The sequence below is a fragment of the Megascapheus bottae genome, chromosome 32 (assembly GCF_031878675.1).
Source record: "Megascapheus bottae isolate mThoBot1 chromosome 32, mThoBot2.hap1, whole genome shotgun sequence".
Taxonomy (NCBI): Eukaryota; Metazoa; Chordata; class Mammalia; order Rodentia; family Geomyidae; genus Megascapheus; species Megascapheus bottae.
In genome coordinates this window covers 7,829,013-7,851,025 of record NC_143540.1, presented here as the reverse complement: position 1 = coordinate 7,851,025, position 22,013 = coordinate 7,829,013, and the positions used below count along the sequence as shown (strand labels likewise).

Sequence of the window (22,013 nt, the reverse complement as noted above, 5' to 3'; positions counted from 1 at the left end):
CGGGACCAACCCGAGGAGGAGGACTTCCGGTGCTTTAGCCTGAGCTGGAACCATTATTACTGTGTGTGTGTGTGTGTGTGTGACACTTACACACCCGTTCCAAATTAAAGAATAGCGACAAGATAGTGGAGGGTCACACTGGTTTATTGGGAGCCCTGCCAGGCTCATGAATAGGTGGGTAGACACGCATGCGCAGCAGTGCTGGGGAACTGGGGTAGGCCCTGGGCAGGGGTCACTGGCAGGTGTTGTAGATCTGAACCTGCAGGTTGATGGCTTGAAGCACGCTCCTCATCTTGGCTTCCAGACCATCCAGCTGAGCTGCCTTACCCTCCAGTGCACGTTCGTTTTCTTCATATGTACCCTCCAATTCTAAGAGGAGCAAATATCAGTGGAGGGGTACTTTTCCCATAATCCCCACCCCTTCCTGGCTTCTTTCTCAAAACAGATCCTCACCCTGTAGCCTCTGTAGCTTGTCTTGAGCCGCCTGCAACAGGTTGCGAGCCTCATCCCGCAGTCGTTCTGCCCTCTTTTGAGCCTCCAGCACACCCTGGGCCTTGCGTTCAGCCAGGGTTCTTACAGTTTGGTATTGATCGCCCACTGTTCCCTGCAGTAGCTATGCGTAAAGAGCTCAGGGTCGGTATGGTAGCCCAGTAGAGACCCAACCACTATTAACTTCTCCAGCTGTGTCTTTCTTCAGCCTTACCTGCTCAGCCTCCCTGGCACGGCTCTGGGCACTGTCTGCTGTTTCTTCAGCTGTAGAGGCTGCCAGGCTATTTCCTGCCCGTTTCAGTTTCAGGGCTTCCAAGAGAGCATTTAGTTGCCGAGCCCGCTCACCTGCAGAGCTGAGTGCTTGCTCTGCACCAGCCATCTTCTCCTGTACCTGCCGTGGGTGGAACGAGGGTTAAACAGATCAAGGGTGCATGTCCATATCCTTGATTCCATTGATGTCCTACAGAAACCATACCTGGTGCAGTGTCTGCTCTGTGTTCTGTGTGTCAACCATTGCTGCTCGGATAGCCTCCTGAGCGGCACCCTGTGCCCTCTGGGCCTCCTCCAGTGCCACCTGTACTGTCTCTGCCTTTTGTTTCTCACCCTCAGCCTGGCTCCTAGAGAAAAGAGAGAATCAGAGCCTGCAGGGCATCAGGACCAGGCATCAAAGAGTAAGAGTTGGAGTTGGATTGGGTCAGACCGTGCCCGCTGGGCATCCTGCAGTAGCTGCTCAGCCCGGCGCACATCTCCCATGGTCCGAGCCAGGATAGCGTCCACATCTGCCAGGCTTCGGACTCGCTCTGCGATTGCACTTGCCAAGTTCTGGATCTGCTCAGGCGAGGCTGGGATGGACAGCTCGAGCACCCTTGTAGCCACCATCTCAATGCTATCGGGATCCGCCCCCTCCTCTATGGGGACACAGGTAAAAAGCTTAAGGATAGATTCTCCAGCCTGAGCATGGAGACAATAATCTTGAGGGAATGGAGGATTCTGGGAGATTGCACATGGGATAGGAGTTGGTTAATAGGAACACGGACATATTACAGAGATGGAAACTATAACCAAGGACATAGGTTCAGAGGCATAAGTTGACGGGAACATATATGAGCAAGGACTCAGGGGTCAGACATAGGGCCATAAACAAGTCCATTGAAGGTCCTGAGATGGAGAGACACACAGACATGGGAGAAATAATCACATAGCCCCCAGGGCCACATGGGAAGCTCACGGCTGAGGAAGTCCTTCACACTCTGAATGAGTTCTCGAAGCTGCTGATTGGCTTGCTCCACTTGTCCTCTGGTAGCATTAGCCTTGTCCAGAGCTGCCTGGGCCCGCTGTTGGGCCTCGCTTGCTTGCCGACGAGTCTCAGCCACTTGGCTAAGGATGCCACCACCATCTACCAGTGCCCGCTGCAGCTCTGCTTGTGTGTGCCGGGCCCGACTTAGTGCTAGATCTGCTGTGGCTGCTGCCCCACTGCAGCCAAGGCCTCCACAGCGAGACTGCCCATCTTCATCACGACAGCCGGCACCACCACAAGGGCTGGATGCACATGGTGTGTCCCCTGGGGCCCCACACACCTGTCAGGCACAGAACAAGTCAGAGCTCTGTGGGCATGACATCCACATCTCCCCATCCCACCCCACACTTGTACCTCACCAATTCATTGATGCCTGTCAGACTCAGGCCATGGATATGGGTCGAGAGCTTGCTCAGTGCCTGCTGGTTTGCCAGATGTTTGCGATTAAAGTCTTTCCGCTGTCTGTTCATCAGCATTTCTGTCCGATGCCTGATACCAGCTGAGTTGCTCACAGGACTGGGTATTGCCAGGGCAGAGGTGTTGGCACGACGTTCTGCCTCTGCAGACTGCCTGTGGGCATGGCGGATGCTATCATAGGCACCTGAAAGTTAGGCCAGAGGTAGATGATCAGGGAAAGATGGACCAAGGTTCGTCTGCCTACCTGTTTAACCTACAACTTACCAAGGAAATTGGAATGCTTGAGCATATCCAGATGTTGGTCAAGCTGCCTCAGTGTGAGATTAAGTGCAAGCCCATCTCGCTCCAGACCACTGAGTGCGTGGTTAGCATTGAAGTTCTCATCCTGTACATCTGTCAGTTCTGCCTCCAGCTGAGTCAGGTGCTCAGTGGCCTTTCCAATTTCACGCCTGGCTCAACAGGAGAGCATTGTTTAGAGGCTGCAGCCTCCATCCCATCGGGCCTATGCCACATCCCATCATGTATCTCCTAAGCCCATTCCTACCTCAGCTCCTCTGTGGCCTCTACAAGCTTCGTAGTGGTGGCAGCCGAGGTATTGCGGGCACCCACAATGGTTTGCACCACACCCAGCTTCTCTTGCATTTTCAAAAAGCTGCTCTCAAAGGCACCCAGGACACCCGTCTGTTGCAACTCCTGTGCCCATTGCTCTAAGCGCCGTGTACGAGCCAACAAGTCCTGTACCACGCGATCCCAATCCCCAAAGCATGTATGGCAGGGATAACAGGCGGGAAAGACACCGGAGAATCCTCGGGCACACTGGTCACAGCGGACACCAGACACACCTGGGCGGCAGCTACAGTGGCCTGTAGATCGGTGACACTGAGGCGTGTCTATTCCACGAGGATCACAATCACAAGCTGCAGGAAAGGGCATACAATAGAGTTAGGGCCTCTTGGGGGCCTCCTGAAAAATCCCCTCCATTCACTCCGTCTCCCTGGCTGTCTCACCACGGCACTGCAGGCTAGGGTCTCCCCAGTGGAGCTCTTGGCACTCAGAACAAGTCTGCCCACCAAAGCCAGGGCGACAATGGCACTGTCCTGTGAACTAAAGTGCGAACACAGCACAGAAAGGTTAGGACTGAGTTCTTGAAATGAAGCAAACACCACCTGGCACCATCTATCCATTACAGGAATTCCATACCTCATTACAAGTACGACCTCTAGCCCGGCTTGGGTGGCAACTGCAAGGCTGGCAGCCATGGCCACTGGTAAGATTCCAAAAGTTGGGGGCACAACGGTCACAGCTAAGGCCTTGGACATTGGGAAGACATGGGCATTGCCCACTGGTTGGATCACAGTGGCACTGGTCAGTGGATGGGCAGTGCCGGGAATCTGTGCCCAGGAGATTGCAGGTACAACCTGTGCCAACCAAGATGAGTAACATAGTCAAAAGGAAACGGATCCATAGAGCCCACCCTAGCTATCCCTTCCTGTTTCTATACTCACGGTGGCAGCTCTGGTGGACAGCTTGCCCGTGGAAGCCAGGCTTGCAGATGGCACAGTGAGGTCCTTCCGTATGGTGTAGGCAACGTAAGCATTGCCCCGTGCGGGGATCACAGGCTTGGGGATCTTTGGGATCAATATTCCCACTGCATTCACACTCTTGGCACCTACCACCCGGCTTGGATGGATCCCCAAAGTGTCCAGGAGCACAAGACTCACACCGCGGCCCTGCCCATAATCAAGAGGAAGCATAAATATTCAGCTCTGCCAGCTCAGTCTGCCCTCAAGCCTGCCCCTTAGACACTCACCTGTGTAGCCTGCCTGGCAGTGGCACACAATCTGTTGAGAGTAACCATCCCGGTGACAAGATGTAGCAAAGTGCCTTTGGCTCCCAGGGCCTTCAGGACAAGGACAGGGCCGACATTGACCGCCATATGGCAGCCGTGGATCCCCAAGGAAACCAGCAAGGCATCTACGGGGAAAGAAAAAGAAGAGATGCATTATCCCAGATCAGCTTGCCCAACCACCAACCCACTCATAGCTGCTCTAAACTCACCTTTCACAGTGTTCACCTCCTGTGTGATCACGGCAGCTCAGGCAAGCGCCCGTGCGACTGTCACACTCATCCGCGTGCCCATTGCAGACACATGGCCGACAACTGGGAAATCCCCACTGGCCATGTTGGCAGCGATCACAGCGAAGTCCAAAGGCGCCAGTTCGGCAAGGACATTGTCCACTAGCTCCTTCACATAAACTACTGAGTGACCCCTCAGGGCTGCACTGACAGGCTAGGGATAGAAGAAGAGCTTTAGAGCCTGTAATCCTAGCTACTCAGGAGGCTGAGATCTGAGAATCGAGGTTCAAAGCCAGCCTGGGCATGAGACTCTAAATCTCCAATGAACCACCAGAAAAAAATGGGAAGTGGCACTGTGGCTCAAAGTTGGTAGTGCACTAGTCTTGAGCTGAGGAGCTCAGGGACAGTGCCCAGGCCCAGAGTTCAAGCCCTGTAACTGACAACAAAACCAAGGGATAGAAGAGAACTGCAAATAAACCAGACATGAAAGTGTGGACTTGAAGGCACAGTTGAGAAAGATAGAAGCAGAAGCCAGAGGAAAGCAGGAAGAGACAAGCACATACCTTGACAGCCTGCAGGGCCAAAGCCATAGTAGCCAGTGGCACAGAGGTCACAGCGACGCCCTACTACTCCAGGTTTACAAAGGCACTGGCCTCCATGAGGATTACACTCAGAACTCAGTGAGCCTTGAGGATCACACTGACAGGCTGTAGGAATGAAAAGAAAACCAAATCAACCTAAGCCTCCAACCTCTGCGCCCCCCAGATCACCTCCGAAGTACTCACGCAGAGCGCCATTGTAGATGAAAGTGGACAGGCTGATGAGGAGAGGGCCACAGGCCTCTGAGGGAGGAGTCTTGCTGGGCAGCAGACCTTCTTCGTGGCAGCGGTAGTGTTCAAAGGTGGCACGGCGTTCCACAGCTGCAGCGTCCCCTGCACTAAACATCTCTAGCACCAGGACACGGGGCAGTAGCACCAACTACATGGATGATCAAGAAATAGTGCAGGGCCAGGAGTTTGGCCTAGTGGTAAGAGTGCTTGCCTAGCATACACGAAGACCCAGGTTCGATTCCTCGGTGCCACATCCATGTCAGAGAGAGAACCACACTGGTACTGACAGACCACTGGTCTTGACCCTTCTCCCTGCCCTCCGCCCTCTTTCTTATCAATTTTGGGGCTGAACTCAGGGCCTGGGCACTGTCCCTGAGCTCTTTCTCTCAAGGCTAGTAGTGCTCTACCACTTTGAGCCACAGCATCACTTCCAGTTTCGTAGTGGTTCATTGAATCTTGTCAGGCATGGTGGCTCACAACTATAATCCTAACTACTCAGGAGGCTGAGATCTGAGGATCATGGTTCAAAGCCAGCCTGGACACTAAAAAAAGTCCATGAGACTCTTACCTTCAATTAACCATCAGAAAATTGGAAGTGGCGCTGTGGCTCAAGGGGTAGGGTGGCAGCCTTGAACTGAAGAGCTCAGTGACAACGCCCAGGCCCAGAGTTCAAGTTCCATGATGGACCAAAAGGAAAAAAAAGAATCTCACAGACTTTCCTGCCATGGGCTGGCTTTAAATGATGATCCTCAGATTTCCTGAGGTAGCTAAGATGATCATCAGAGCCACCAGAACTTGGCATGCCCCTTCTTTCATAGACCTCTTCCTGCCAGGATCCTAGTCCCTGCCATGTTGGGTAGAGGGGACTGTTTACCGAGTCAACAAGCAGGTCAGGTCCAGAGTAGATAGCAGGCTGGGTATTTCCTCCTGTGCGCACCAGCTTTAGATGTAGCTTGTAGGAGATGCCAGGCTCAAGGCAGACAGGTCTGGGAAGCATCATGTATCTGGTAGGGGGAGGGGGGAAGAGATGGGTGTTATGCAGTCTTGGGTCTCTCAAACCTTACTCAAAGCAACCAAACCATTAGCCAAAGCAGAGACTATGGCTGAGTCAAGCTGGGGCTGAGAAGGAGCAGACCAGCAGAGAAGCTGCTGTGTATCTGACAAAGAACCTGCCCCAGAAGATTTGCATAATTATGTTTATGGAATCATACACCCTGTGCACACCAGTATAACTAGAAACATATATGAGAACTTGCCAGGTCTTTCCTTTTTCTTTTCCTTTCCTTTCTTTTTCCTTCCCTTCCTTCTTTTTTCTTTCATTCACTTTATTCTCATTCTCTCTCTCTCTTTCTTTTGTTTCTTTGTTTTTGTTTTTTGCCAGTCCTGGGACTTGAATTCAGGGCCTGAGCACTGTCCTTGGGTTTTCTCAAGGCCAACCTCTACCACTTGAGTCACACAGCACCACTTCTAGCTTTTTCTATATATGTGGTATCAAGGAATCAAACCTGGATCTTCATGCATGCTGGATAAGCACTCTATCACTAGGCCAAACTCCCAGCCCTCTTTCTTTCGTCAGCCATGGTGCTTGAATTCAGTGTCTGGACGCTATCCCTGAGCTTTTACACTCAGTGCTAATGCTCCACCACTTTGAGCCACAGCTCCACTTCCAGATTTCTGGTGCTTCACTAAAGAGTCTCATGGACTTTCCTGCCCTGACTGGCTTTGAACTCAGCCTCAGATCTCAGCCTCCTGTGAAGCAAGGATGATAGGTATGAGCCATCAATACCCAGTTCTTTCTTTTTTGAAAGCATAGGGCTAGATATAGATACCTTGTGCTTGTTAGGCAAGCACTCTACCACCTGAACCTCACACTTAGCTTTTTTCTTTTTGCCATTGGCTCCACTATAAATCTTCTAATGTTTTGTCTTCAAGATTAACCTAACGAGTCAAATCCCTGTTCAGACTGCTGATGTCCTATAACCCCCACCACCCTCACCCCCCCCACCAAAGGCCCTTCCTGTAGTGACAATGGATGACTTATATTAATTCCTGCCTTGGCCTCTTAACCTTAAACCCCTGAGAAGGCTGGCATTGTTTTGTCTACTTCCTTCCTGTGACCATAACCATGCTGAACATAGCTTAGCAAACCAGGCTTACCAAGGACATTTTTGTTGTTTTGTTTTGTTTTGTTTTTGCCAGTCCTGAGGCTTGAACTTGGGAGCCTGGGCACTGTCCTTGGGCTTTCTCAAGGTTAGCACTCTACCACTTGAGTCACAGCACCACTTCTTGTTTTGTCTGTGTATACAGTACCCAGGAATTGAATCCAGGGTTTTGTGTATGCTAGGCAAGCACTCTACCACAAGGCCACACTCTCAGCCCCACCAAGGAGGTTTTAGTTTATATGTTTTTGTCAGTCCTGGGGCTTGAATTCAAGGTCTGAGTATGGTCCCTAAGCTTTTTTTTTTTTTTTTTTTTTTTTTTTGTGGCTAGTCCTGGCCCTTGAATTCAGGACCTGAGCACTGTCCTTGGGCTTTCTCAAGGCTAGCTCTACCACTTGAGCCATAGCACCACTTATGGCTTTTTTTCTATGTATGTGGTACCAAGGAATTGAACCCAGGTCTCTGGGCATGCTAGGCAAGCACTCTACCACTTGGCCAAACTCCTGGCTCAGATCCCTGAGCTTTTGTGCTCAAGGCTAGTGTTCTACCAAATGAGCCACAGCTCTCCTTCTGGCTTTTTGGGTGGTTTGTTGGAGATAAGAGTCTCACACACTCTCCTGTGAGGGCTGGCCTTTGAACTGTGATCCTGATTCTAGTGCCTTTACCTGGTGTTTGGCTGCAGAGTCCCTTGGATACGGTCATCCTGGGACAGCGCATGCCCACATGGGCTGTGGGCAGACACAGGTCCTGGACGCTGTACAGTCAACTCTATCTCTGCCCATTGTTCAGGGACCTGAGAAAAAAAGGATGACCCTAGAGCTGCTTCCACAGCCAGAGATTTAGCTCCAGGTCACAAGTCATAAGAATCTGACCTGGGGCTCCAAGCGCAGCAGTATGTCATAGTCCATGGCCTTCGGCAAAGAGGTCACCAGGAATTCCAACTCTTGACCTTCCCGCAACCTCACAAAACCTGAGCCAGTCCAAGATGGGGTTTCCCGGTTGGTCATCACACGTTCCACCACATCAAGCATCTGGGAAATCAAGTAATCAGGGATGGAAGTTCAGGTAAATCACTATCTCTTCTGCCATAACCAGCCCCAAAGCCCATCTCTCCTGCCAAGCTCTCACCCCAGCTGTAGAGCTCACACCAGGCAGTGCCCTATCCTTCCTCTCCAGGGCACATTTGTGGGAACCTGTAAATGCTGAGCCATGAGGTCTCATCAAGAGAATTAGAATGCCATTCTCTGATTCCCAGAAAGCTGGGAGTGGCTCAAGAAAGATCAATTGCTCTTCACATTACAGGGACCCAAGTTTCTACCCTAAATTGTGAGTTAATCAGAATCCCAACTCCCTTAGATCTTGGGGTTAGGTAAAGGCCTATACAAATTGTGATTCTTTGCTGTTTAACCTCCACCTCCTAAGATAAGGAAGTCACTCTTCCTTAGATTGTGTCACTTGCCTGCGTCTGTAACTTCAAAGAGATTGCTACCTTACCTCCTGCACGTACTCCCCTGTTTGATAACCAATAAAGACCCTGTTAATAAAGGTCTTAACGGGACCTTGGCTGGTCTTTTGCTTGCAAAAGGCACAGGCTCCCTGGTGCCCCTCAAACCAATTCCACGAGTCTAGTTTCCATCACTGTGTTGGTACCGGTCATGGTGGGGTAAGATAAGTATAATATATACTTACTTGCCCTCGGGCGCCTTCAGCCTCCCATGTTAAGTGGTCCAGAAAGGGCCGGAAATACCCAGGTTGTACTTGTTCACAACGTCGTCCAACCATGTGCTGGCGACAGCGGCACTGACCTGTGGCTTCATCACATCTGAAAGATATGGTGGATACTCAAGAAGAACCCCTTCTTCTGTCCCTGACCCCCCCCTCCCAAGCACCCCTATACAGTACTTACTGAGGATCCAGGGCACCACCCACATCACAGTCACAAGGACGGCAGCCCAGCATATCATGGCTCAGGCCCCAGTGGCCAGGCTAGGGGAAAACGATTGCTAAAGGTCAGAAACAGACTTCCCCTCACCCCAACAGGGAATTCAACCATCTCCCCTTCATAGACACCAATGCCCCCTGCATCACTGGTCTTCAACCCTTGGCCTCTCAGACGTCAGTCTAAGTAACCAGAGTTAGACCTTAAATTCTCAGCCCCAGCCCCCACCCCCTCACATTAGAGTATTGGTGTTGCTTCCCCTCCCTCTCCCCCCCCAAAACCCCCAAAACTATGGGGTCAGATCGAAAAACATGACCAGGACCCTAGACCCCAGCTTCTTCCAATCATACCAGGCAGCGATCACAGCCACGTCCAGTCACCAAACGTTTGCAGAAACAGGTTCCACTGTGGGAGTCACAAGGAGTAGGCCCAGGGACTGTGCCCCGTGCATTACACTGACAACCTGCAGGAAAGAAGGCCCGTGAGCACTTTCGGTAGCTAAGGTAGTGTTCAGATTCAGGAGTAGAAAAGGTCAGAGGTTAAAGATCAGCCTAAGAGTTTAATCAGGAGGCACGTACGTTGGCAGCCTAGAGGGTCACTGGTACTAAGCCCAAAGAAGCCATCACGGCACTGCTGGCAACGAGTGCCCATCACGTGTTGTTTGCAGCGACACTGGCCTGAGACCAGCCCCAAGGCAGGATCATCATGGGAATCACAGCGACCGCCATCTTGGGAACCCAGAGGGTCACAATCACAGGCTGAGAGAGAGAGAGAGAATAAAGAGGTGTAAAGTCACTCTAACCTAGTTATCCTCTCCATTCCCAGTCTGGTTCCCACCACACCAATTCTGTACAACCTGAATAGCACTATTTTTTTTTTTTTTGCCAGTCCTGGGCTTGAACTCAGAGCCTGGGCACTGTCCTTGGACTTTCTCAATGCTAGTGCTCTACCACTTGAGCCACAGTACCACATTTACCTTTTTCTGTTTATGTGATACCGAGGAATCGAACTCAGGGCTTCATGCATGCTAAGTAAGTACTCTACCATGAAGCCACTTTCCCAGCCATAAATAGTACTCTGGAATTCCCAATTTCTGGCTCAAGTCCAGCTTTTCTGCCCTCCTTAACACCCCCTCACACCCTCAAATCCCAGCCTTACGGCGACACACTGCTGGATCCCGTAGGTCCTTGGTTGGGTCACGGTAGAAGAAAGGCCGGCAGACTTCACAATGGCTCCCAGCTGTGTTATGTTGACATCCATCACATACACCTCCACTCACATTGCCAGATGCCAGGTACATGGCCATGTCGAAGTGACAGCTATGGGTGTGCCCATGGCACTCACATTCTACGAAGTAGGCAGAGGGCATATGAAGGATAGACCAGATCTTGAGGGTAAAGGGCATGGAGAAGCCTAGTGTCGCCTTGGATTCCTCCCACTGATCAGAATTTGTGTGAACTTCAAAGCCCCAACATAATCCCAAACCTCCACCCAGAGCAGACAGTAGAAGAGGGAGTGCAGAGTCAAGTCCTCATGGCTCTAGCTACTTAGGAGGCTGAGATCTAAAGATCATAGTTCAAAGGTTCAAAGCCAGCTCAGGTAGGAGGGTCTGTGAGGTTCTTTCTTTTTTTTTTTTTTTCGGTCAGTCGTGGGACTTGAACTCAGGGCCTAGGCACTGTCCCTAAGTTCTTCTTCTCAAGGCTAGCAGTCTACTACTTTTTTTTTTTTTGCCTGGGCTGGCTTTGAACTGTGATCCTCAGATCTCAACCTCCTGAGTAGGGTTACAGGTACACAGCAAGTCTATGAGACTCTTTATCTCCAATGAACCACCAGAAAACCAGAGTGGAGCTGTAGCTCAAAGTGGTAGAGCCCTAGCCTTGAGCAAAATAGTTCAGGGACAGTGCTCAGGTCCTGAGTTCAAGCCCATAACCAACAAAATTTTTTTTTTAAAAAAGAAGGTATTCATCAGGAATGTCAAATTTGGGATCTTTCTTTCTCTCTTTCTTTCTTTCTTTCTTTCTTTCTTTCTTTCTTTCTTTCTTTTGTCTGAGGCTGAGGCTCAAACTCAGTATGTGATGCTTTCACTCATTGCCTAGCATTCTAGCAACTGAACCACACCTCCACCTCCCTGGCTACCCTTTGGACACAGCATGAAGTGTTAAGCAATTAACCAAGCAGTTCTAAGCACTGTCCACAACAGGCTCTAAAAGTCTAGTGTTACAGAAGCTAGACTCTTACTTCTGCAGGCATGACTGTGACCACCTTCAGCCGGACGCCAGGGCAAGTCATGATAGAAATCTTGGCACTGCTCACAGTTGAGGCCACGAGTGTTATGTTTACAGATGCAAGCCCCATGTACCTGGAGAAATGAGCAGACAGGGTGTTAGCATTGTCCAGACACATGTACCCCTCCCCCATCCATATCCCAACCATCTGAAACCCCCTCACCATTCCCTCAGCCTGGGCTTGTGCCCCTGGGGCAGGAGCACACTGTGCGGCATGTCCATAGCAGAAGCAGTTGCCACGCACAACCAGCTCATAAAGGGCATAATAGTATTTCTCTCGGATCTCCCGTCTTGGGTCAAGCAAATTGTCCCCCAGTGTGTGAAGCCGAGTCAGATTCACTCGGAGGTTGGTGATCTTCAACAGATCTGAGTGGAGAGGGGTGAGGGTTAAGTTCAATGAACCAAACAAGCCCTACTTACCCCATACCCACTCAGGGGCTGCAACTGCCAAGGTGACCTTGAGAGGCCTCCTGTCTACTGCTAAACTGAGCTTGGCATCCACTCTAGGAAGCACCTAAAATAGTTACTGAGGCCCCAAATAGTCCCCAGCCGGACGCTGGGACTGTGCCAGGCTCAAAAAGATGAGACACTCACTCTGAATCCGTGAGCTGTAGGGATCTGGGATAGGGATGGCTGGGTCCAACACTCGATAGATGACCTGGGGTGGGGGGAGAAGGAGACCACAGAAACACAGAGCCTTACCCCAAGTCCATCATCTCCCCAAACAAACACCTCACACACACCCCTGGCCTGCTTCCTGCCCTCCATCCAGATCCTAGTCCTCACCTCGCCTTCAGTAGATGGTTCAATTTCTGAATAGCGGGACTCACAAACTACATCATCCCAATGCCGTGGGGGTGCCAGTGGGATTCCCGGAAAGTCAGCTCCACAGTCATACGAGAAATATCTGTACACATGCCAGGTGCGGCCAAAGTCTGAAGAACGTTCCACCAGCATGGCAGCAGGGCGAAAAGTCTACATGGGATGGGTGAGCATGGCTCATCAGAAAGCACCAGGATATTGAGATCTCTGCCTCGGATGAGCCTCACATTTCTTTCTTTCTTCCTTCCTTTCTTTTTTCTTTTCTTTTCTTTCTTTCTTTCTTTCTTTTTCTTTCTTTCTTTATTTATTTATTTTGCCAGTCATGAGGCTTGAACTCAGGGCCTGAGCTCTATCCATGAGCCCCTCTGTACTCAAGGCACTCTATCACTCTATCAAGCCATAGCCCCACTTCTGGCTTTTTCTGTGTATGTAGTACTGAGGAATGGAATCCAGGGCTTCATACATGCTAGACAAGTACACGACCACTGAGCCACATCCCCTGACCCTCGTATTTCTCACAGACAAGTGAGAATGGCCATGAAAACCAATGACCCAGGAGGGCAGCCACCTCTCTTAGGCAGGCGCTGACTCAGGATTAGGGCAGAAAAACAGCATGTGCAAAGATCTGGAGGCATACAGGGATGCAACCTTTGCATTACAAACTCAGGGAGATTGGGGTTAAAGAATAGGGAGGGGTGGGCCAAGTGGAGAGGGAGTTTAACTAGGCATCCAGACATGCAGGTACCTTGAAGGTCATAATGAGATGTGTGAAATGGAACTCAGCTTCCAAGTCCAGCTGGATGGTGACCTTGGAAATACCTGAGGGTAGGAGTCAGAGGTCAAGGACACAAGGCTACAGAATAGGCAGGCTGGCTCACTCCATAACCCACCCAAAAAGCCTTACCATTCTCTGATTGCCACCAGGCTGTCCGACGCTGAGGTGCAAAGCTAGTGACTACATTTTGGATGCGATGGCTATGCGGGTTGTCTCGGGAAGAGAAGGGGCGTCGGGAATCGCATAGGAAACACTTCTTCTCATCCTGAATTGGGTCAAGGTTAGGATCAATGGCTTAGCCAGTTCTAGCCCCCTTCTGACAATGCCTTCCATCCAATCTCCCTCCCCATACTCCCCCCCCCCCCCAAAAGCACCTGTAGATGACTAACGATGCAGTAGGGCTGGGGGCTGTGCAGGCCACAGGTAGATGAGGCTGTCAGTCTGTCTGCACGGCCTACCAACAGGTCTCCTGTAGCTGGATAACAGCTTCCTCGGGTACAACCAGGCACGTCCTGGGCCTGGGCCAGGGTAGCAGCCAACACTGGGTAGGAAGTCAATAGGTCAGGCTAGTTCTGCAGTGTTTCGATCTGGTGATCCTGTCCCATGTCCCCTAAGCAGTGGCCACCCACAACATACCATCACATCACATTCCACCATCCTAAAGCCCCCCTTACCGCTTAGAAGCAGGCCCAGTCCAAGCTCCCAAAGCACAGAGAATGATCTCCAGCCCCTCCCTGGTTCCCCTGAGGCCCGCTCCATCCTGAAGAGAAAAGGAACAGAAATGAGGGGGTGGGGGGTGAAGGGGCTAGGGCTTGATCCTGTCTCTTCCCTTCAGGATTTCATGCTGACCCTGATGGCGTGGGGGTCCCTGGCTGGTTTCTCTCCCAGCCTTCAGAAGGTCCCAGGGTCCAGTTCAGCAAGAGAGCCCTCCACTGAGCTCCAAAGTTAGGCGACTTTGAGCAAAGTTGGGAAGCAAGGCAAGAAAGAAACTACGGAGTGGATCAGAGCGACAGGAACATGACACAGGATAGAGGCCCACTCTCCTTTGCCCCTGCCCCTCATCCCAGAAACTAGACACTGACTACTTCATTCACACTTCTTTATTAGTGCCCCTAAGTCAAGACCTAATGTCAGAGCCAGGGGAAAATAAGGGCATTTGATGCTTTTTAGGTCACCACAGGAATAAAGCTCACAAAGCTGGAAGTGTGTCAGCAGGAGTAAATGAGAGGTATTCTAATCCTTGGGATCTGGAAAACAGGTCCCTAGCATCACTGAGGAAATCACTGCAAATGCAGCTGTGATCCTCCGACTCCAGTATCTCAGGGAAGTGGATGGATGCAAACAGAATAGGTAAGTCCCTCTATTCAGAGCTGGGGGGAGAACTTTTAGCACAGCCCTAGACAGGACAGATGTGGAGAAAGCCGCCCCAGTTACCCGAAGCACAGCTTTAGGGAGCTCTGACTCTCCTAGGCCCTGCAGCAACAAGGCTGGGAGCAGAGCTGCCTTGTTTCCCAGATGAAAACGGACAAGAGCAGATCAGCAGCAAGAGAATCCCAATCTTGTGCTACTTTATCCACTCCGGACCTTCCAGGCCTCTAGGAGCCCCGGTGCCCAGGGTTGGAATGCGCCTGCCCCGCCCAAACCCCTGGGACTTCAGCGGGAAGAGTCCTCTGGTCTATCCTCCCAGCTGGCTTTGGACTGCCACAGATAGGAAGGCATTGTTTGGGGTCAAGCAGAGTACTTGAAGTTACAGGATGGCAGAAGTATGCTGGGAATTTCTGAAGGAACCACCCTGCTTTCACAAAGGAACAAGGGCAGTGAGCCATTCAGTCACGTCATTGGAATAGGTGTCAATAGGTGTCTCCCCTATTCAAGGTTAATCTAGAGGGAAGGGGGGTTGGGGGGGTCAGGGGTAGAAGAGATGATATAAAATGTTCAAACTGCTGGACACTAGTGGCTCTTGCCTATAATCCTACCTACTTAGGAAGGCGAGATCTGAAGATCGTGGTTCAAACAAAGTCATCTTAGTCAGGAAAAGTCCATGAGATTTTATATCTAATGAGTCACCAGAAAGCTTAAGAAGTTGAGCTATAGTTTCAAGTGGTAGAGCACTAGCCTTGAGCAAAAAAAAAAGTTCAGGGACAGTGCCCAGGCCCTGAATTCAAGCCCCAGGACTGGCATAAGCGCATACGAGCGCGCGCGCGCGCGCACACACACACTAGATTACTCAAGAGATAAAACTCTAGGGGGGAATCAGAGTCACTAGATGGCCTCAAGGAGTTGTGTTTCCCCCCCTCCCTCTGTTGGTCATAGAACTTGAACCCCGGGGCCTATGCACTGTCCCTGAACTCTTCAAGGCTAGTGCTCTACCAGAGCCAATGAGAGGTATCATGGTATCACATAGAGGTCACAGGTCACTCAGGGTCAGTGGGTACTCAGTAAATTTTGATCTCTCAAGGCCAGGAGATTCCTGAGGTTCTTCATGGGCAAGTTCATTCACTCAGGCGGTCCTGGAGTCCTTCTTGCTAGCATCCATTGATGGTGGACAGCAAGTGGCACATGCACTGGGTGCCAAGTTGTCTCTGGCTCCAGGGTCTGCAGATTGGCTGGCTTCTGACATAGTGCTTATTCCTTCTGGCACAAGCAGTAGTACTACAGATCAGTTCATCTGAGCCAGGATTTGACCCTAACCCTAATCTCTTAATTTATACCAGCTTTTTCTGTTGACATAGGTTCTCATGATTTTTTTGCCTGGGATAGTTTCAGGGGCTGGGAGTGTGGCCTAGTGGTAGAGGGCTTTCCTAGCATGCATGAAGCCCTGGATTCCATTCCTCAGTACCACATAGACAGAAAAAAAAAAAAAAAAAAGCCATAGGTAGAGCTGTGGCTCTTGTGGTAGCCTTGAGAAAAAAATCGAAGGGCAGTGCACAGGCCCTGAGTTCAAGCCCCAGGAGTGGGGGAACAAAAAGATTATCAACAAGTGAACAAGTGTAACATCGTAGGCTGGGAATGTGGCTTAGGGGGTAGAGTGCTTACCTAGCATGCATGAGGTGGGTAAGTAAAAAGATCCAGTTGGTGACCTTCTCATCTGTAGCTCTAAAGGTGAGTCAGTGACCACGTCATGGCATTAGACTCTTATACATGGTCAAATCAATATCCTTACCTTTCTCTGCCTGCCATTAGGGCTTATTGCTGCCATTATTAATCTGGCAGATTAATTTTCAAGAAGCAATCTTGGCAAAAGGCTCCAAGACACATGGTGGTAGAAACATACTAGCATTTTTTTTCCTGTTGGTCACGAGGCTTGAACTCTGGGCAGTTCAAATTATTTCTTTGGTTTAGTGGGGTGATAGTGGAACTGGGAGGGTTCCTATCTCATGAGCAGTTTTTTGGCCAGTTCTGGGGCTTGAACTCAGGGCCTGGGCACTGTCCCTGAGCTTCTTTTGCTCAAGGTGAACACTCTACCACTTGAGACACAACACCACTTCTGGCTTTTTCTATGTATGTGGTGCTGAGGAATCAAAACCGGGTCTTTGTGCATGCTAGGTAAGCACTCTACCACTAGGCCAAACTCCCAGCCCTGTTGACTACATTCTTATTGCTTTCTCTACTTGCAGGTCTCACCTCATTTTGTCTCTTTATCACTATCTTGTATGTTTCAAATGTTGTTGGCAAATCCTGCTTGGGAGATGGTGCTGAGACCAGAGTGGAACCAGCCTTTGATTACCAACTAGAAAAGTTGGGGTTAGTCATTTTCAATAAAGAGGTACTTCAACCCTTTTTAAGTCTAGCCTCCATCCGAGACAAGGGTAGATGAAGTCTCAAGGTTACAGCTAGAGTTTGGAGTTCAGTGAGTCAAGGCTAGCCTTTGCTTGGCCCAAGGGAAGAGCATCATAAAGGTTCCCTTCCCTGGACTTCCCTGTGCTTCTCTTTTTAGAAGAGGCTTAAGGGCTGTCCACTCTCGTTCCTCGAATTAATTATGAACCCCAGACTACCAAGATCCTCTTCCTTAAATCTAATTTTCCCAGCAGACACACACACACACACACACACACACACACACGATGAGTAGGGAGACCAGAGGGTGGAAAGGTATAAAACATGATAGAAGCGACAAGGGAACATAACAGCTCAAAAGAACAAATCACAGTGCATTTCACCAGAACACCCCTCCCACACCCCACCCCCATCCTACTCCCCAAATCCTCCAGTTTTTGAAAGGAGGCTGGTGGCCACCAGGGCCCTGGAGAGGTACTCTTGAGTCCTCATAATTGCAGAGTCCACGGGCATGGCACACTGTGCCCCTGCCCACAGAGTCAGCTGGGCTGTCTTGCTCATTCTTCTAGAGTCAAGATGACGCGTATGGCAGTAATGGCTGAAGCCGTATTATAGGAGACAGGTTTACACAGAGGATCCGTTCTGCCCACTGCAGCACTTCCTCATCTGAGGACTGCTTATCTACTTTTATGGCAGGGACTTTAAGTTTTACTGTTCCAGGTCTTAGCCATGCCTTAGACGGGAGCCCAAGCCGTGTCTTCTTCTTGGGAGGAAGATCCTCTGTTTCCTCAGCCTTTTTCCTCTTCCGTCCCACAGTCTCAGAATGGCTTTTCTGGCCCTTCCTTACAGTCCTGGCTTGAGCGGATCCCTTTGGCCTGCCTCTAGGTTGGGTCGGAGACACCTTGGATTTGGCCTGCATTGCCTTCATTTTCTTAGCCTTGGCTCGTGCGATCCTTTTTGCCTTGCCCTGTGCTGTTTTGCCCCTGGACAGTGCGGCCTTGCCTCTGGGAAGTGCTGACTTTTCCTTGGGCAGTGCTTTCTTGGCCCAGACCTGTGCTCTTTTGCCTTTGGGCAGTGCTGTTTTGGCTCTGACCCAGGCTGCCTTGCTCCTGACCAGTGCTGCCTTGCACCTGCCCCTGGCCTGCATGGCCTTGGCTTGTGTTGGAGTTACACTGGCAAGAGCTTGGGAAGCTTTGATCAGAGTTCCAGCTGCCTTAGACTGGGATATCTTGGGGCCTAAGGCAGAGTTCTTTCTTACTTGCAGGACACTGAGGGACCCAGTGGTTCTATAGGTCTTGTTCCGGGACCCAGTGCCTTGTTGGGGTCCAGCCCCATGGCCTTTGTGACTCAGACACTTGAGGCCCTTCCTTGTGTTTTTTCTGGGGGCTTTGGGTTGAGGGTTCCTTAGACCTTTTCCTGAACTTTTCCCCGGCTTCACAGGACAGTCTGCAAGTGACAGCTGTGATGACTGTGCCTTGTGCTTAGCATCCAAGCAAGGCATGTGAGTCTTGAATGGAACCAGGGCCTCCAGAACAACAGAGAGCTGCATGGCAGGGTAAACTCCTGGATAAAGGTGGGCAGGGAAGCCCACTGTTTTGCCACTGGGGTGGCTGGCACTTGACTGCTTCAGGGAGTTCAGCAGCAGGTTGGTGGTGGTAGTATGCTTGGCATGAGTTGGGGTGGATTCTTTGGCCAATCTGCCAGACAGTGATATGGGGAATAGCATGGCTGGGCTTGCAGGCAGCTGCATGGCACTTTGGGGACCACTGGCTGGAGTTGATGTGGAAGTTGGTTTGGCACAAGCTTGTAGTTTCGTCTGGCTTGGGGGAGTGGCTGTGCATGAACTGTAGCCATAGACATCACCACTGCGCAGAATGGTTGGTTGAAAGCCATCATCTCGAAGGCCTTGCAGGAAGGCTACAAGCTGGGCTTCTGTGGCACAAAGATCCTGACTCATGGGATTGAAGATAAGCAATGCCTCTTCCAGCACCTTCTTCCCTGCGGTGGAGATGCGTGACCAGGAATGTACAGCTTTTTCTTCCACATGCTGCGCCACCACACTCATGGCATTAGGCACAGAAGATCTACCTGGGTATCTACAAACTAGCGCCTGGCACCTATAAGATAAGAAGAAAAGAATCAATGCGAATGGTACTTGGAGCCAGGAGTGTGGCCTAGTGGTAGAGTGTCTGCCTAGCATGCACGAAGATCCTGGTTCAAATCCTCAGTACCACATACATAAAAAAAGCCGGAAGTAGTGCTGTTGCTCAAGTGGTGGACAGTGCTCAGGCCCTGAGTTCAAGCCCCAAGACTGGCAAAAGAAAAAAGAATGGCATGAAGGTATGGAGTTAGACAGGTGACTCTGCCCCCGCCCCCAGCTCTCCCTCTTCATGGCACAGGCTGGAGAGAGTGCTGGGGTAAAACTCTACTCTGAATCTCTACCATATTGGGCTTGAATATGGATCTAGCTTTTTGTCAGGATATACTTAGAACAAGGACCCCTGAGCCAAACAATGTGTTCCTGGGCTTTCTAGAAAGGCTTAAGCCTAGCTCATTTGAATTCAATTTATTTATTTTAGCAAGGCTAAAGGGACCAAACCTTGGGTCTTAGGCATGCTAGATAAACATTCCATCAATGAGTCATACTGCCTTAACTTCCTTCCTTTTTTTTTGTCAGTCCTGGGGCTTGAACTCAGGGCCTGTGCACTGTCCCTGAGCTTCACTATGGTCATGGCTAGCACTCTATCACTTGTGCCATAGACAGGGCTACTTCCAACTCTGTCTGTCTATGTGGTACTGAGGAATTGAACCCAGGGCTTCATGCATGCCAGCCAAGCACTCCACACATTACCAGGCCCATTTTTTTTTCCTTTTCTTTTTTTTTTTGCCAGTCATGGGACTTGAACTCAAGGCTTGGGCATTGTTCCTAAGCTTCTCTTGTTCAAGGCTAGTGCTCTACCACTTAAGCCATAGCACTACTTCTGGCCTTTTCTGTGTATGTGGTACTGAAGAAGGGCTACATTAATGCTAGGTAACCATTCTACCATTAAGCCACATTCCCAACCCCTCTTTTACTTTTTTGAGAAAGGGTTTCAGTATGGACTCCAGGCTGACCTAAAACTTTTAACCCTTCTGTTTCAGCATCACCAGTTCTAATAATTAGGCATAGCTACCATGTCTAGTTCAATCCTGTATTTTATGTTTTACATAAGGTTTCACTATGCTGTTCAAGCTGATCTGGAATTCATAGGCTCAAGCAATCTTCCTACTCCTGCCTGCCAAGTCTCATGCTGTGACTTCTTTCTTTCTTTCTTTCTTTCTTTCTTTCTTTCTTTCTTCTTTTTTTCATCAGTACTGGGTTTTGAACTCAAGACCTGTGTTCTGTCCCTGAGCTTCATTTTGCTCAAAGATAGCACTCTACCACTTGAGGCACAGCACCACTTCTGGGTTTTTCAGTTTATTTGTTGCTGAGGAATCAAATCTGGAGCTTCAAGCATGCTAGGCAAGCACACTACCAATAAATTATATTCCCAGCCCTTCTGGGGCTATTTTCTGATGCCAAAAACCTAGACTCGATTCTAGGTGTAACACAAGCATACATCACTGTTCTAAAAGAACCCAGTCCTGACGGCAAGAAAAATAAATCATTAAGATTCTTGAGGGGTTGGAAATGTGGCTTAGTGGTAGAGTGTTTACCTAGTATGCATGAAACCCTAGATTCAATTCCTCAGTACCAAAATGAAGTACTGTAGTTCAAGAAGTGCTATCTTCAAGCCAAGGGGCTTTGAGACAGCATCCAGGCCCTGAGTTCAGGCCCCAGGACTGGCCAAAAAGAGAGCGAGAGAGAGAGAGCAAGAACGAGAATGAGAGCAAGAGCGCGCTTCTTGAGGGTAAGAACTAGAGGTATGGCTCTAGAGGTATGGCTCAAATGGTAGGGCTCCAGCCTTAAACAGAAAAACTCAAGCAAAACTCGGCATGGTGGTTCATGCCTGTAATCCTAGCTACTCAGGAGGCTGAGACCTGAGGATCACAGTTTAAAGCCAGCCAGGGCACAAAAGGACCTGAGAGTGTGACCTCCAGTTAACCTCTAGAAAATGGAAAGTGGGGCTTGGCTCAAGGATAGGGCGGTAGCCTTGAGTTGAAGAGCTCAGGGTCAGCGACCAGGCTGAGTTGAAGACCCATGACACCCCCCCCAAAAAAAAAAAATCCAAGCAAAAGTTCATGACCCATGCAGGAACAACAACAAATAACAAAAAAAAGAAAAGTGGAAGTTGACAAGATATCCAACTTGCCAGGTATTGGTAATGGCTCACACCCATAACCTTACTCGGAAAGCTGAGATCTGAGGATCATGGTTCAAAACCAGCCTGAGCAAGAATGTCTTTGAGACTCTTATCTCTAATTAATTACTAAAAAACTGGAAATAGGGGCTGGGAATGTGGCTTAGTGGTAGAGTGCTGGCCTAGCATGCATGACGCCCTGGGTTTGATTCCTCACTACCACATACACAGAAAAAGCCAGAAGTGGTGCTGTGTGTCAAATGGTAGAGAGCTAGCCTTGAGCAAAAGAAGCACAGGGACAGTGCCCAGGTTTTGAATTCAAGACCCAGGACTGGCAAAAAAAAAATGAAACAAAAGAAACAAACAAACAAAAAACACCAAGAGTGGAGCTGGGTTCAAAGTGGTAGAGCACTAGCCTTCAACAAAAATAGCTCAGGAACACTACCTAGGTCGAGTTCAACCGCTACAACTGACATAAATAAATATAAATAAATCCATAAACCCATCTAACTCAACTTGCCAAGAGGTGGGGGAAATATACTTGGTATACGGGGTCAGGGCTGGAGTCTAACTGGAAAAAACAGTTAAGAGCAGAGCATAGAGAGATAGAGGTGTGAATATGACCAAAGGCCCAGACTTACACTGAAAGTCCATGCCCATCTGTTTCTTCAGCTGGTGGTTTTTAAGTGTAGGGGAATTGGTAGGACATACCCCTCAAGTGGTCAATTCCTGGCTGTAAAATTATGGAGACTAACTACCCCAGGTAACGATATACCAGGCTGTCTACGTATATGTGTATGTGTATGTGTGCAAGCCTGCTCCTATGTAGTCCAAACTGGCCTGAACTTGAGATTCTCCTATCTCAGC

At 49.9% G+C, this 22,013-nt stretch overlaps 2 protein-coding genes across 3 annotated transcripts; both read right to left on the bottom strand.

Annotated features, from left to right (window-relative positions):
• Positions 1-126: 126 nt before the first annotated feature.
• On the bottom strand, positions 127-15,256 carry Lamb2 (laminin subunit beta 2). Of its 2 annotated transcripts, none has more exons than XM_090323648.1 (33): positions 15,066-15,256; positions 13,764-13,849; positions 13,464-13,630; positions 13,219-13,354; positions 13,060-13,133; positions 12,279-12,467; positions 12,087-12,150; positions 11,656-11,858; positions 11,446-11,566; positions 10,366-10,554; positions 9,786-9,965; positions 9,558-9,670; positions 9,175-9,254; positions 8,958-9,090; positions 8,141-8,299; positions 7,934-8,061; positions 5,984-6,113; positions 5,065-5,257; positions 4,843-4,986; positions 4,262-4,493; positions 4,014-4,177; positions 3,709-3,933; positions 3,404-3,621; positions 3,211-3,307; positions 2,748-3,120; positions 2,468-2,652; positions 2,146-2,387; positions 1,718-2,066; positions 1,190-1,397; positions 965-1,106; positions 704-880; positions 454-613; positions 127-369 (listed from the first exon to the last, which is right to left on the bottom strand). In XM_090323648.1, the coding sequence occupies exons 1-33, from the start codon at positions 15,110-15,112 to the stop codon at positions 233-235; spliced, it is 5,445 nt and encodes a 1,814-aa protein (XP_090179774.1). In that variant the 5' UTR covers positions 15,113-15,256; the 3' UTR covers positions 127-232. The 2 variants fall into 2 exon arrangements, with proteins under 2 accessions (XP_090179774.1, XP_090179775.1); XM_090323649.1 differs by lacking the exon at positions 15,066-15,256 and adding an exon at positions 13,939-14,046.
• A 120-nt stretch (positions 15,257-15,376) lies between these two features.
• Positions 15,377-18,978, bottom strand: Ccdc71 (coiled-coil domain containing 71). The gene has a single exon (XM_090323678.1). The coding sequence runs from the start codon at positions 18,929-18,931 to the stop codon at positions 17,438-17,440; it is 1,494 nt and encodes a 497-aa protein (XP_090179804.1). The 5' UTR covers positions 18,932-18,978; the 3' UTR covers positions 15,377-17,437.
• Between the last annotated feature and the right edge of the window lie 3,035 nt (positions 18,979-22,013).

Excerpts from the sequence above, each read along its gene's own strand:
- Lamb2 (XM_090323648.1), bottom strand. The coding sequence starts at position 15,112 with ATGACTTTGTTTGAACCACGATCTTCAGATCTCGCCTTCCTAAGTAG. Across the intron at positions 13,134-13,218 it reads CTGGTGGCAATCAGAGAATG|GTATTTCCAAGGTCACCATC; the intron begins GTAAGGCTTTTT and ends TCCTACCCTCAG. Across the intron at positions 10,555-11,445 it reads TCACAGTCATGCCTGCAGAA|AATGTGAGTGCCATGGGCAC; the intron begins GTAAGAGTCTAG and ends CCTACTTCGTAG.
- Ccdc71 (XM_090323678.1), bottom strand. The coding sequence starts at position 18,931 with ATGAGTGTGGTGGCGCAGCATGTGGAAGAAAAAGCTGTACATTCCTGG.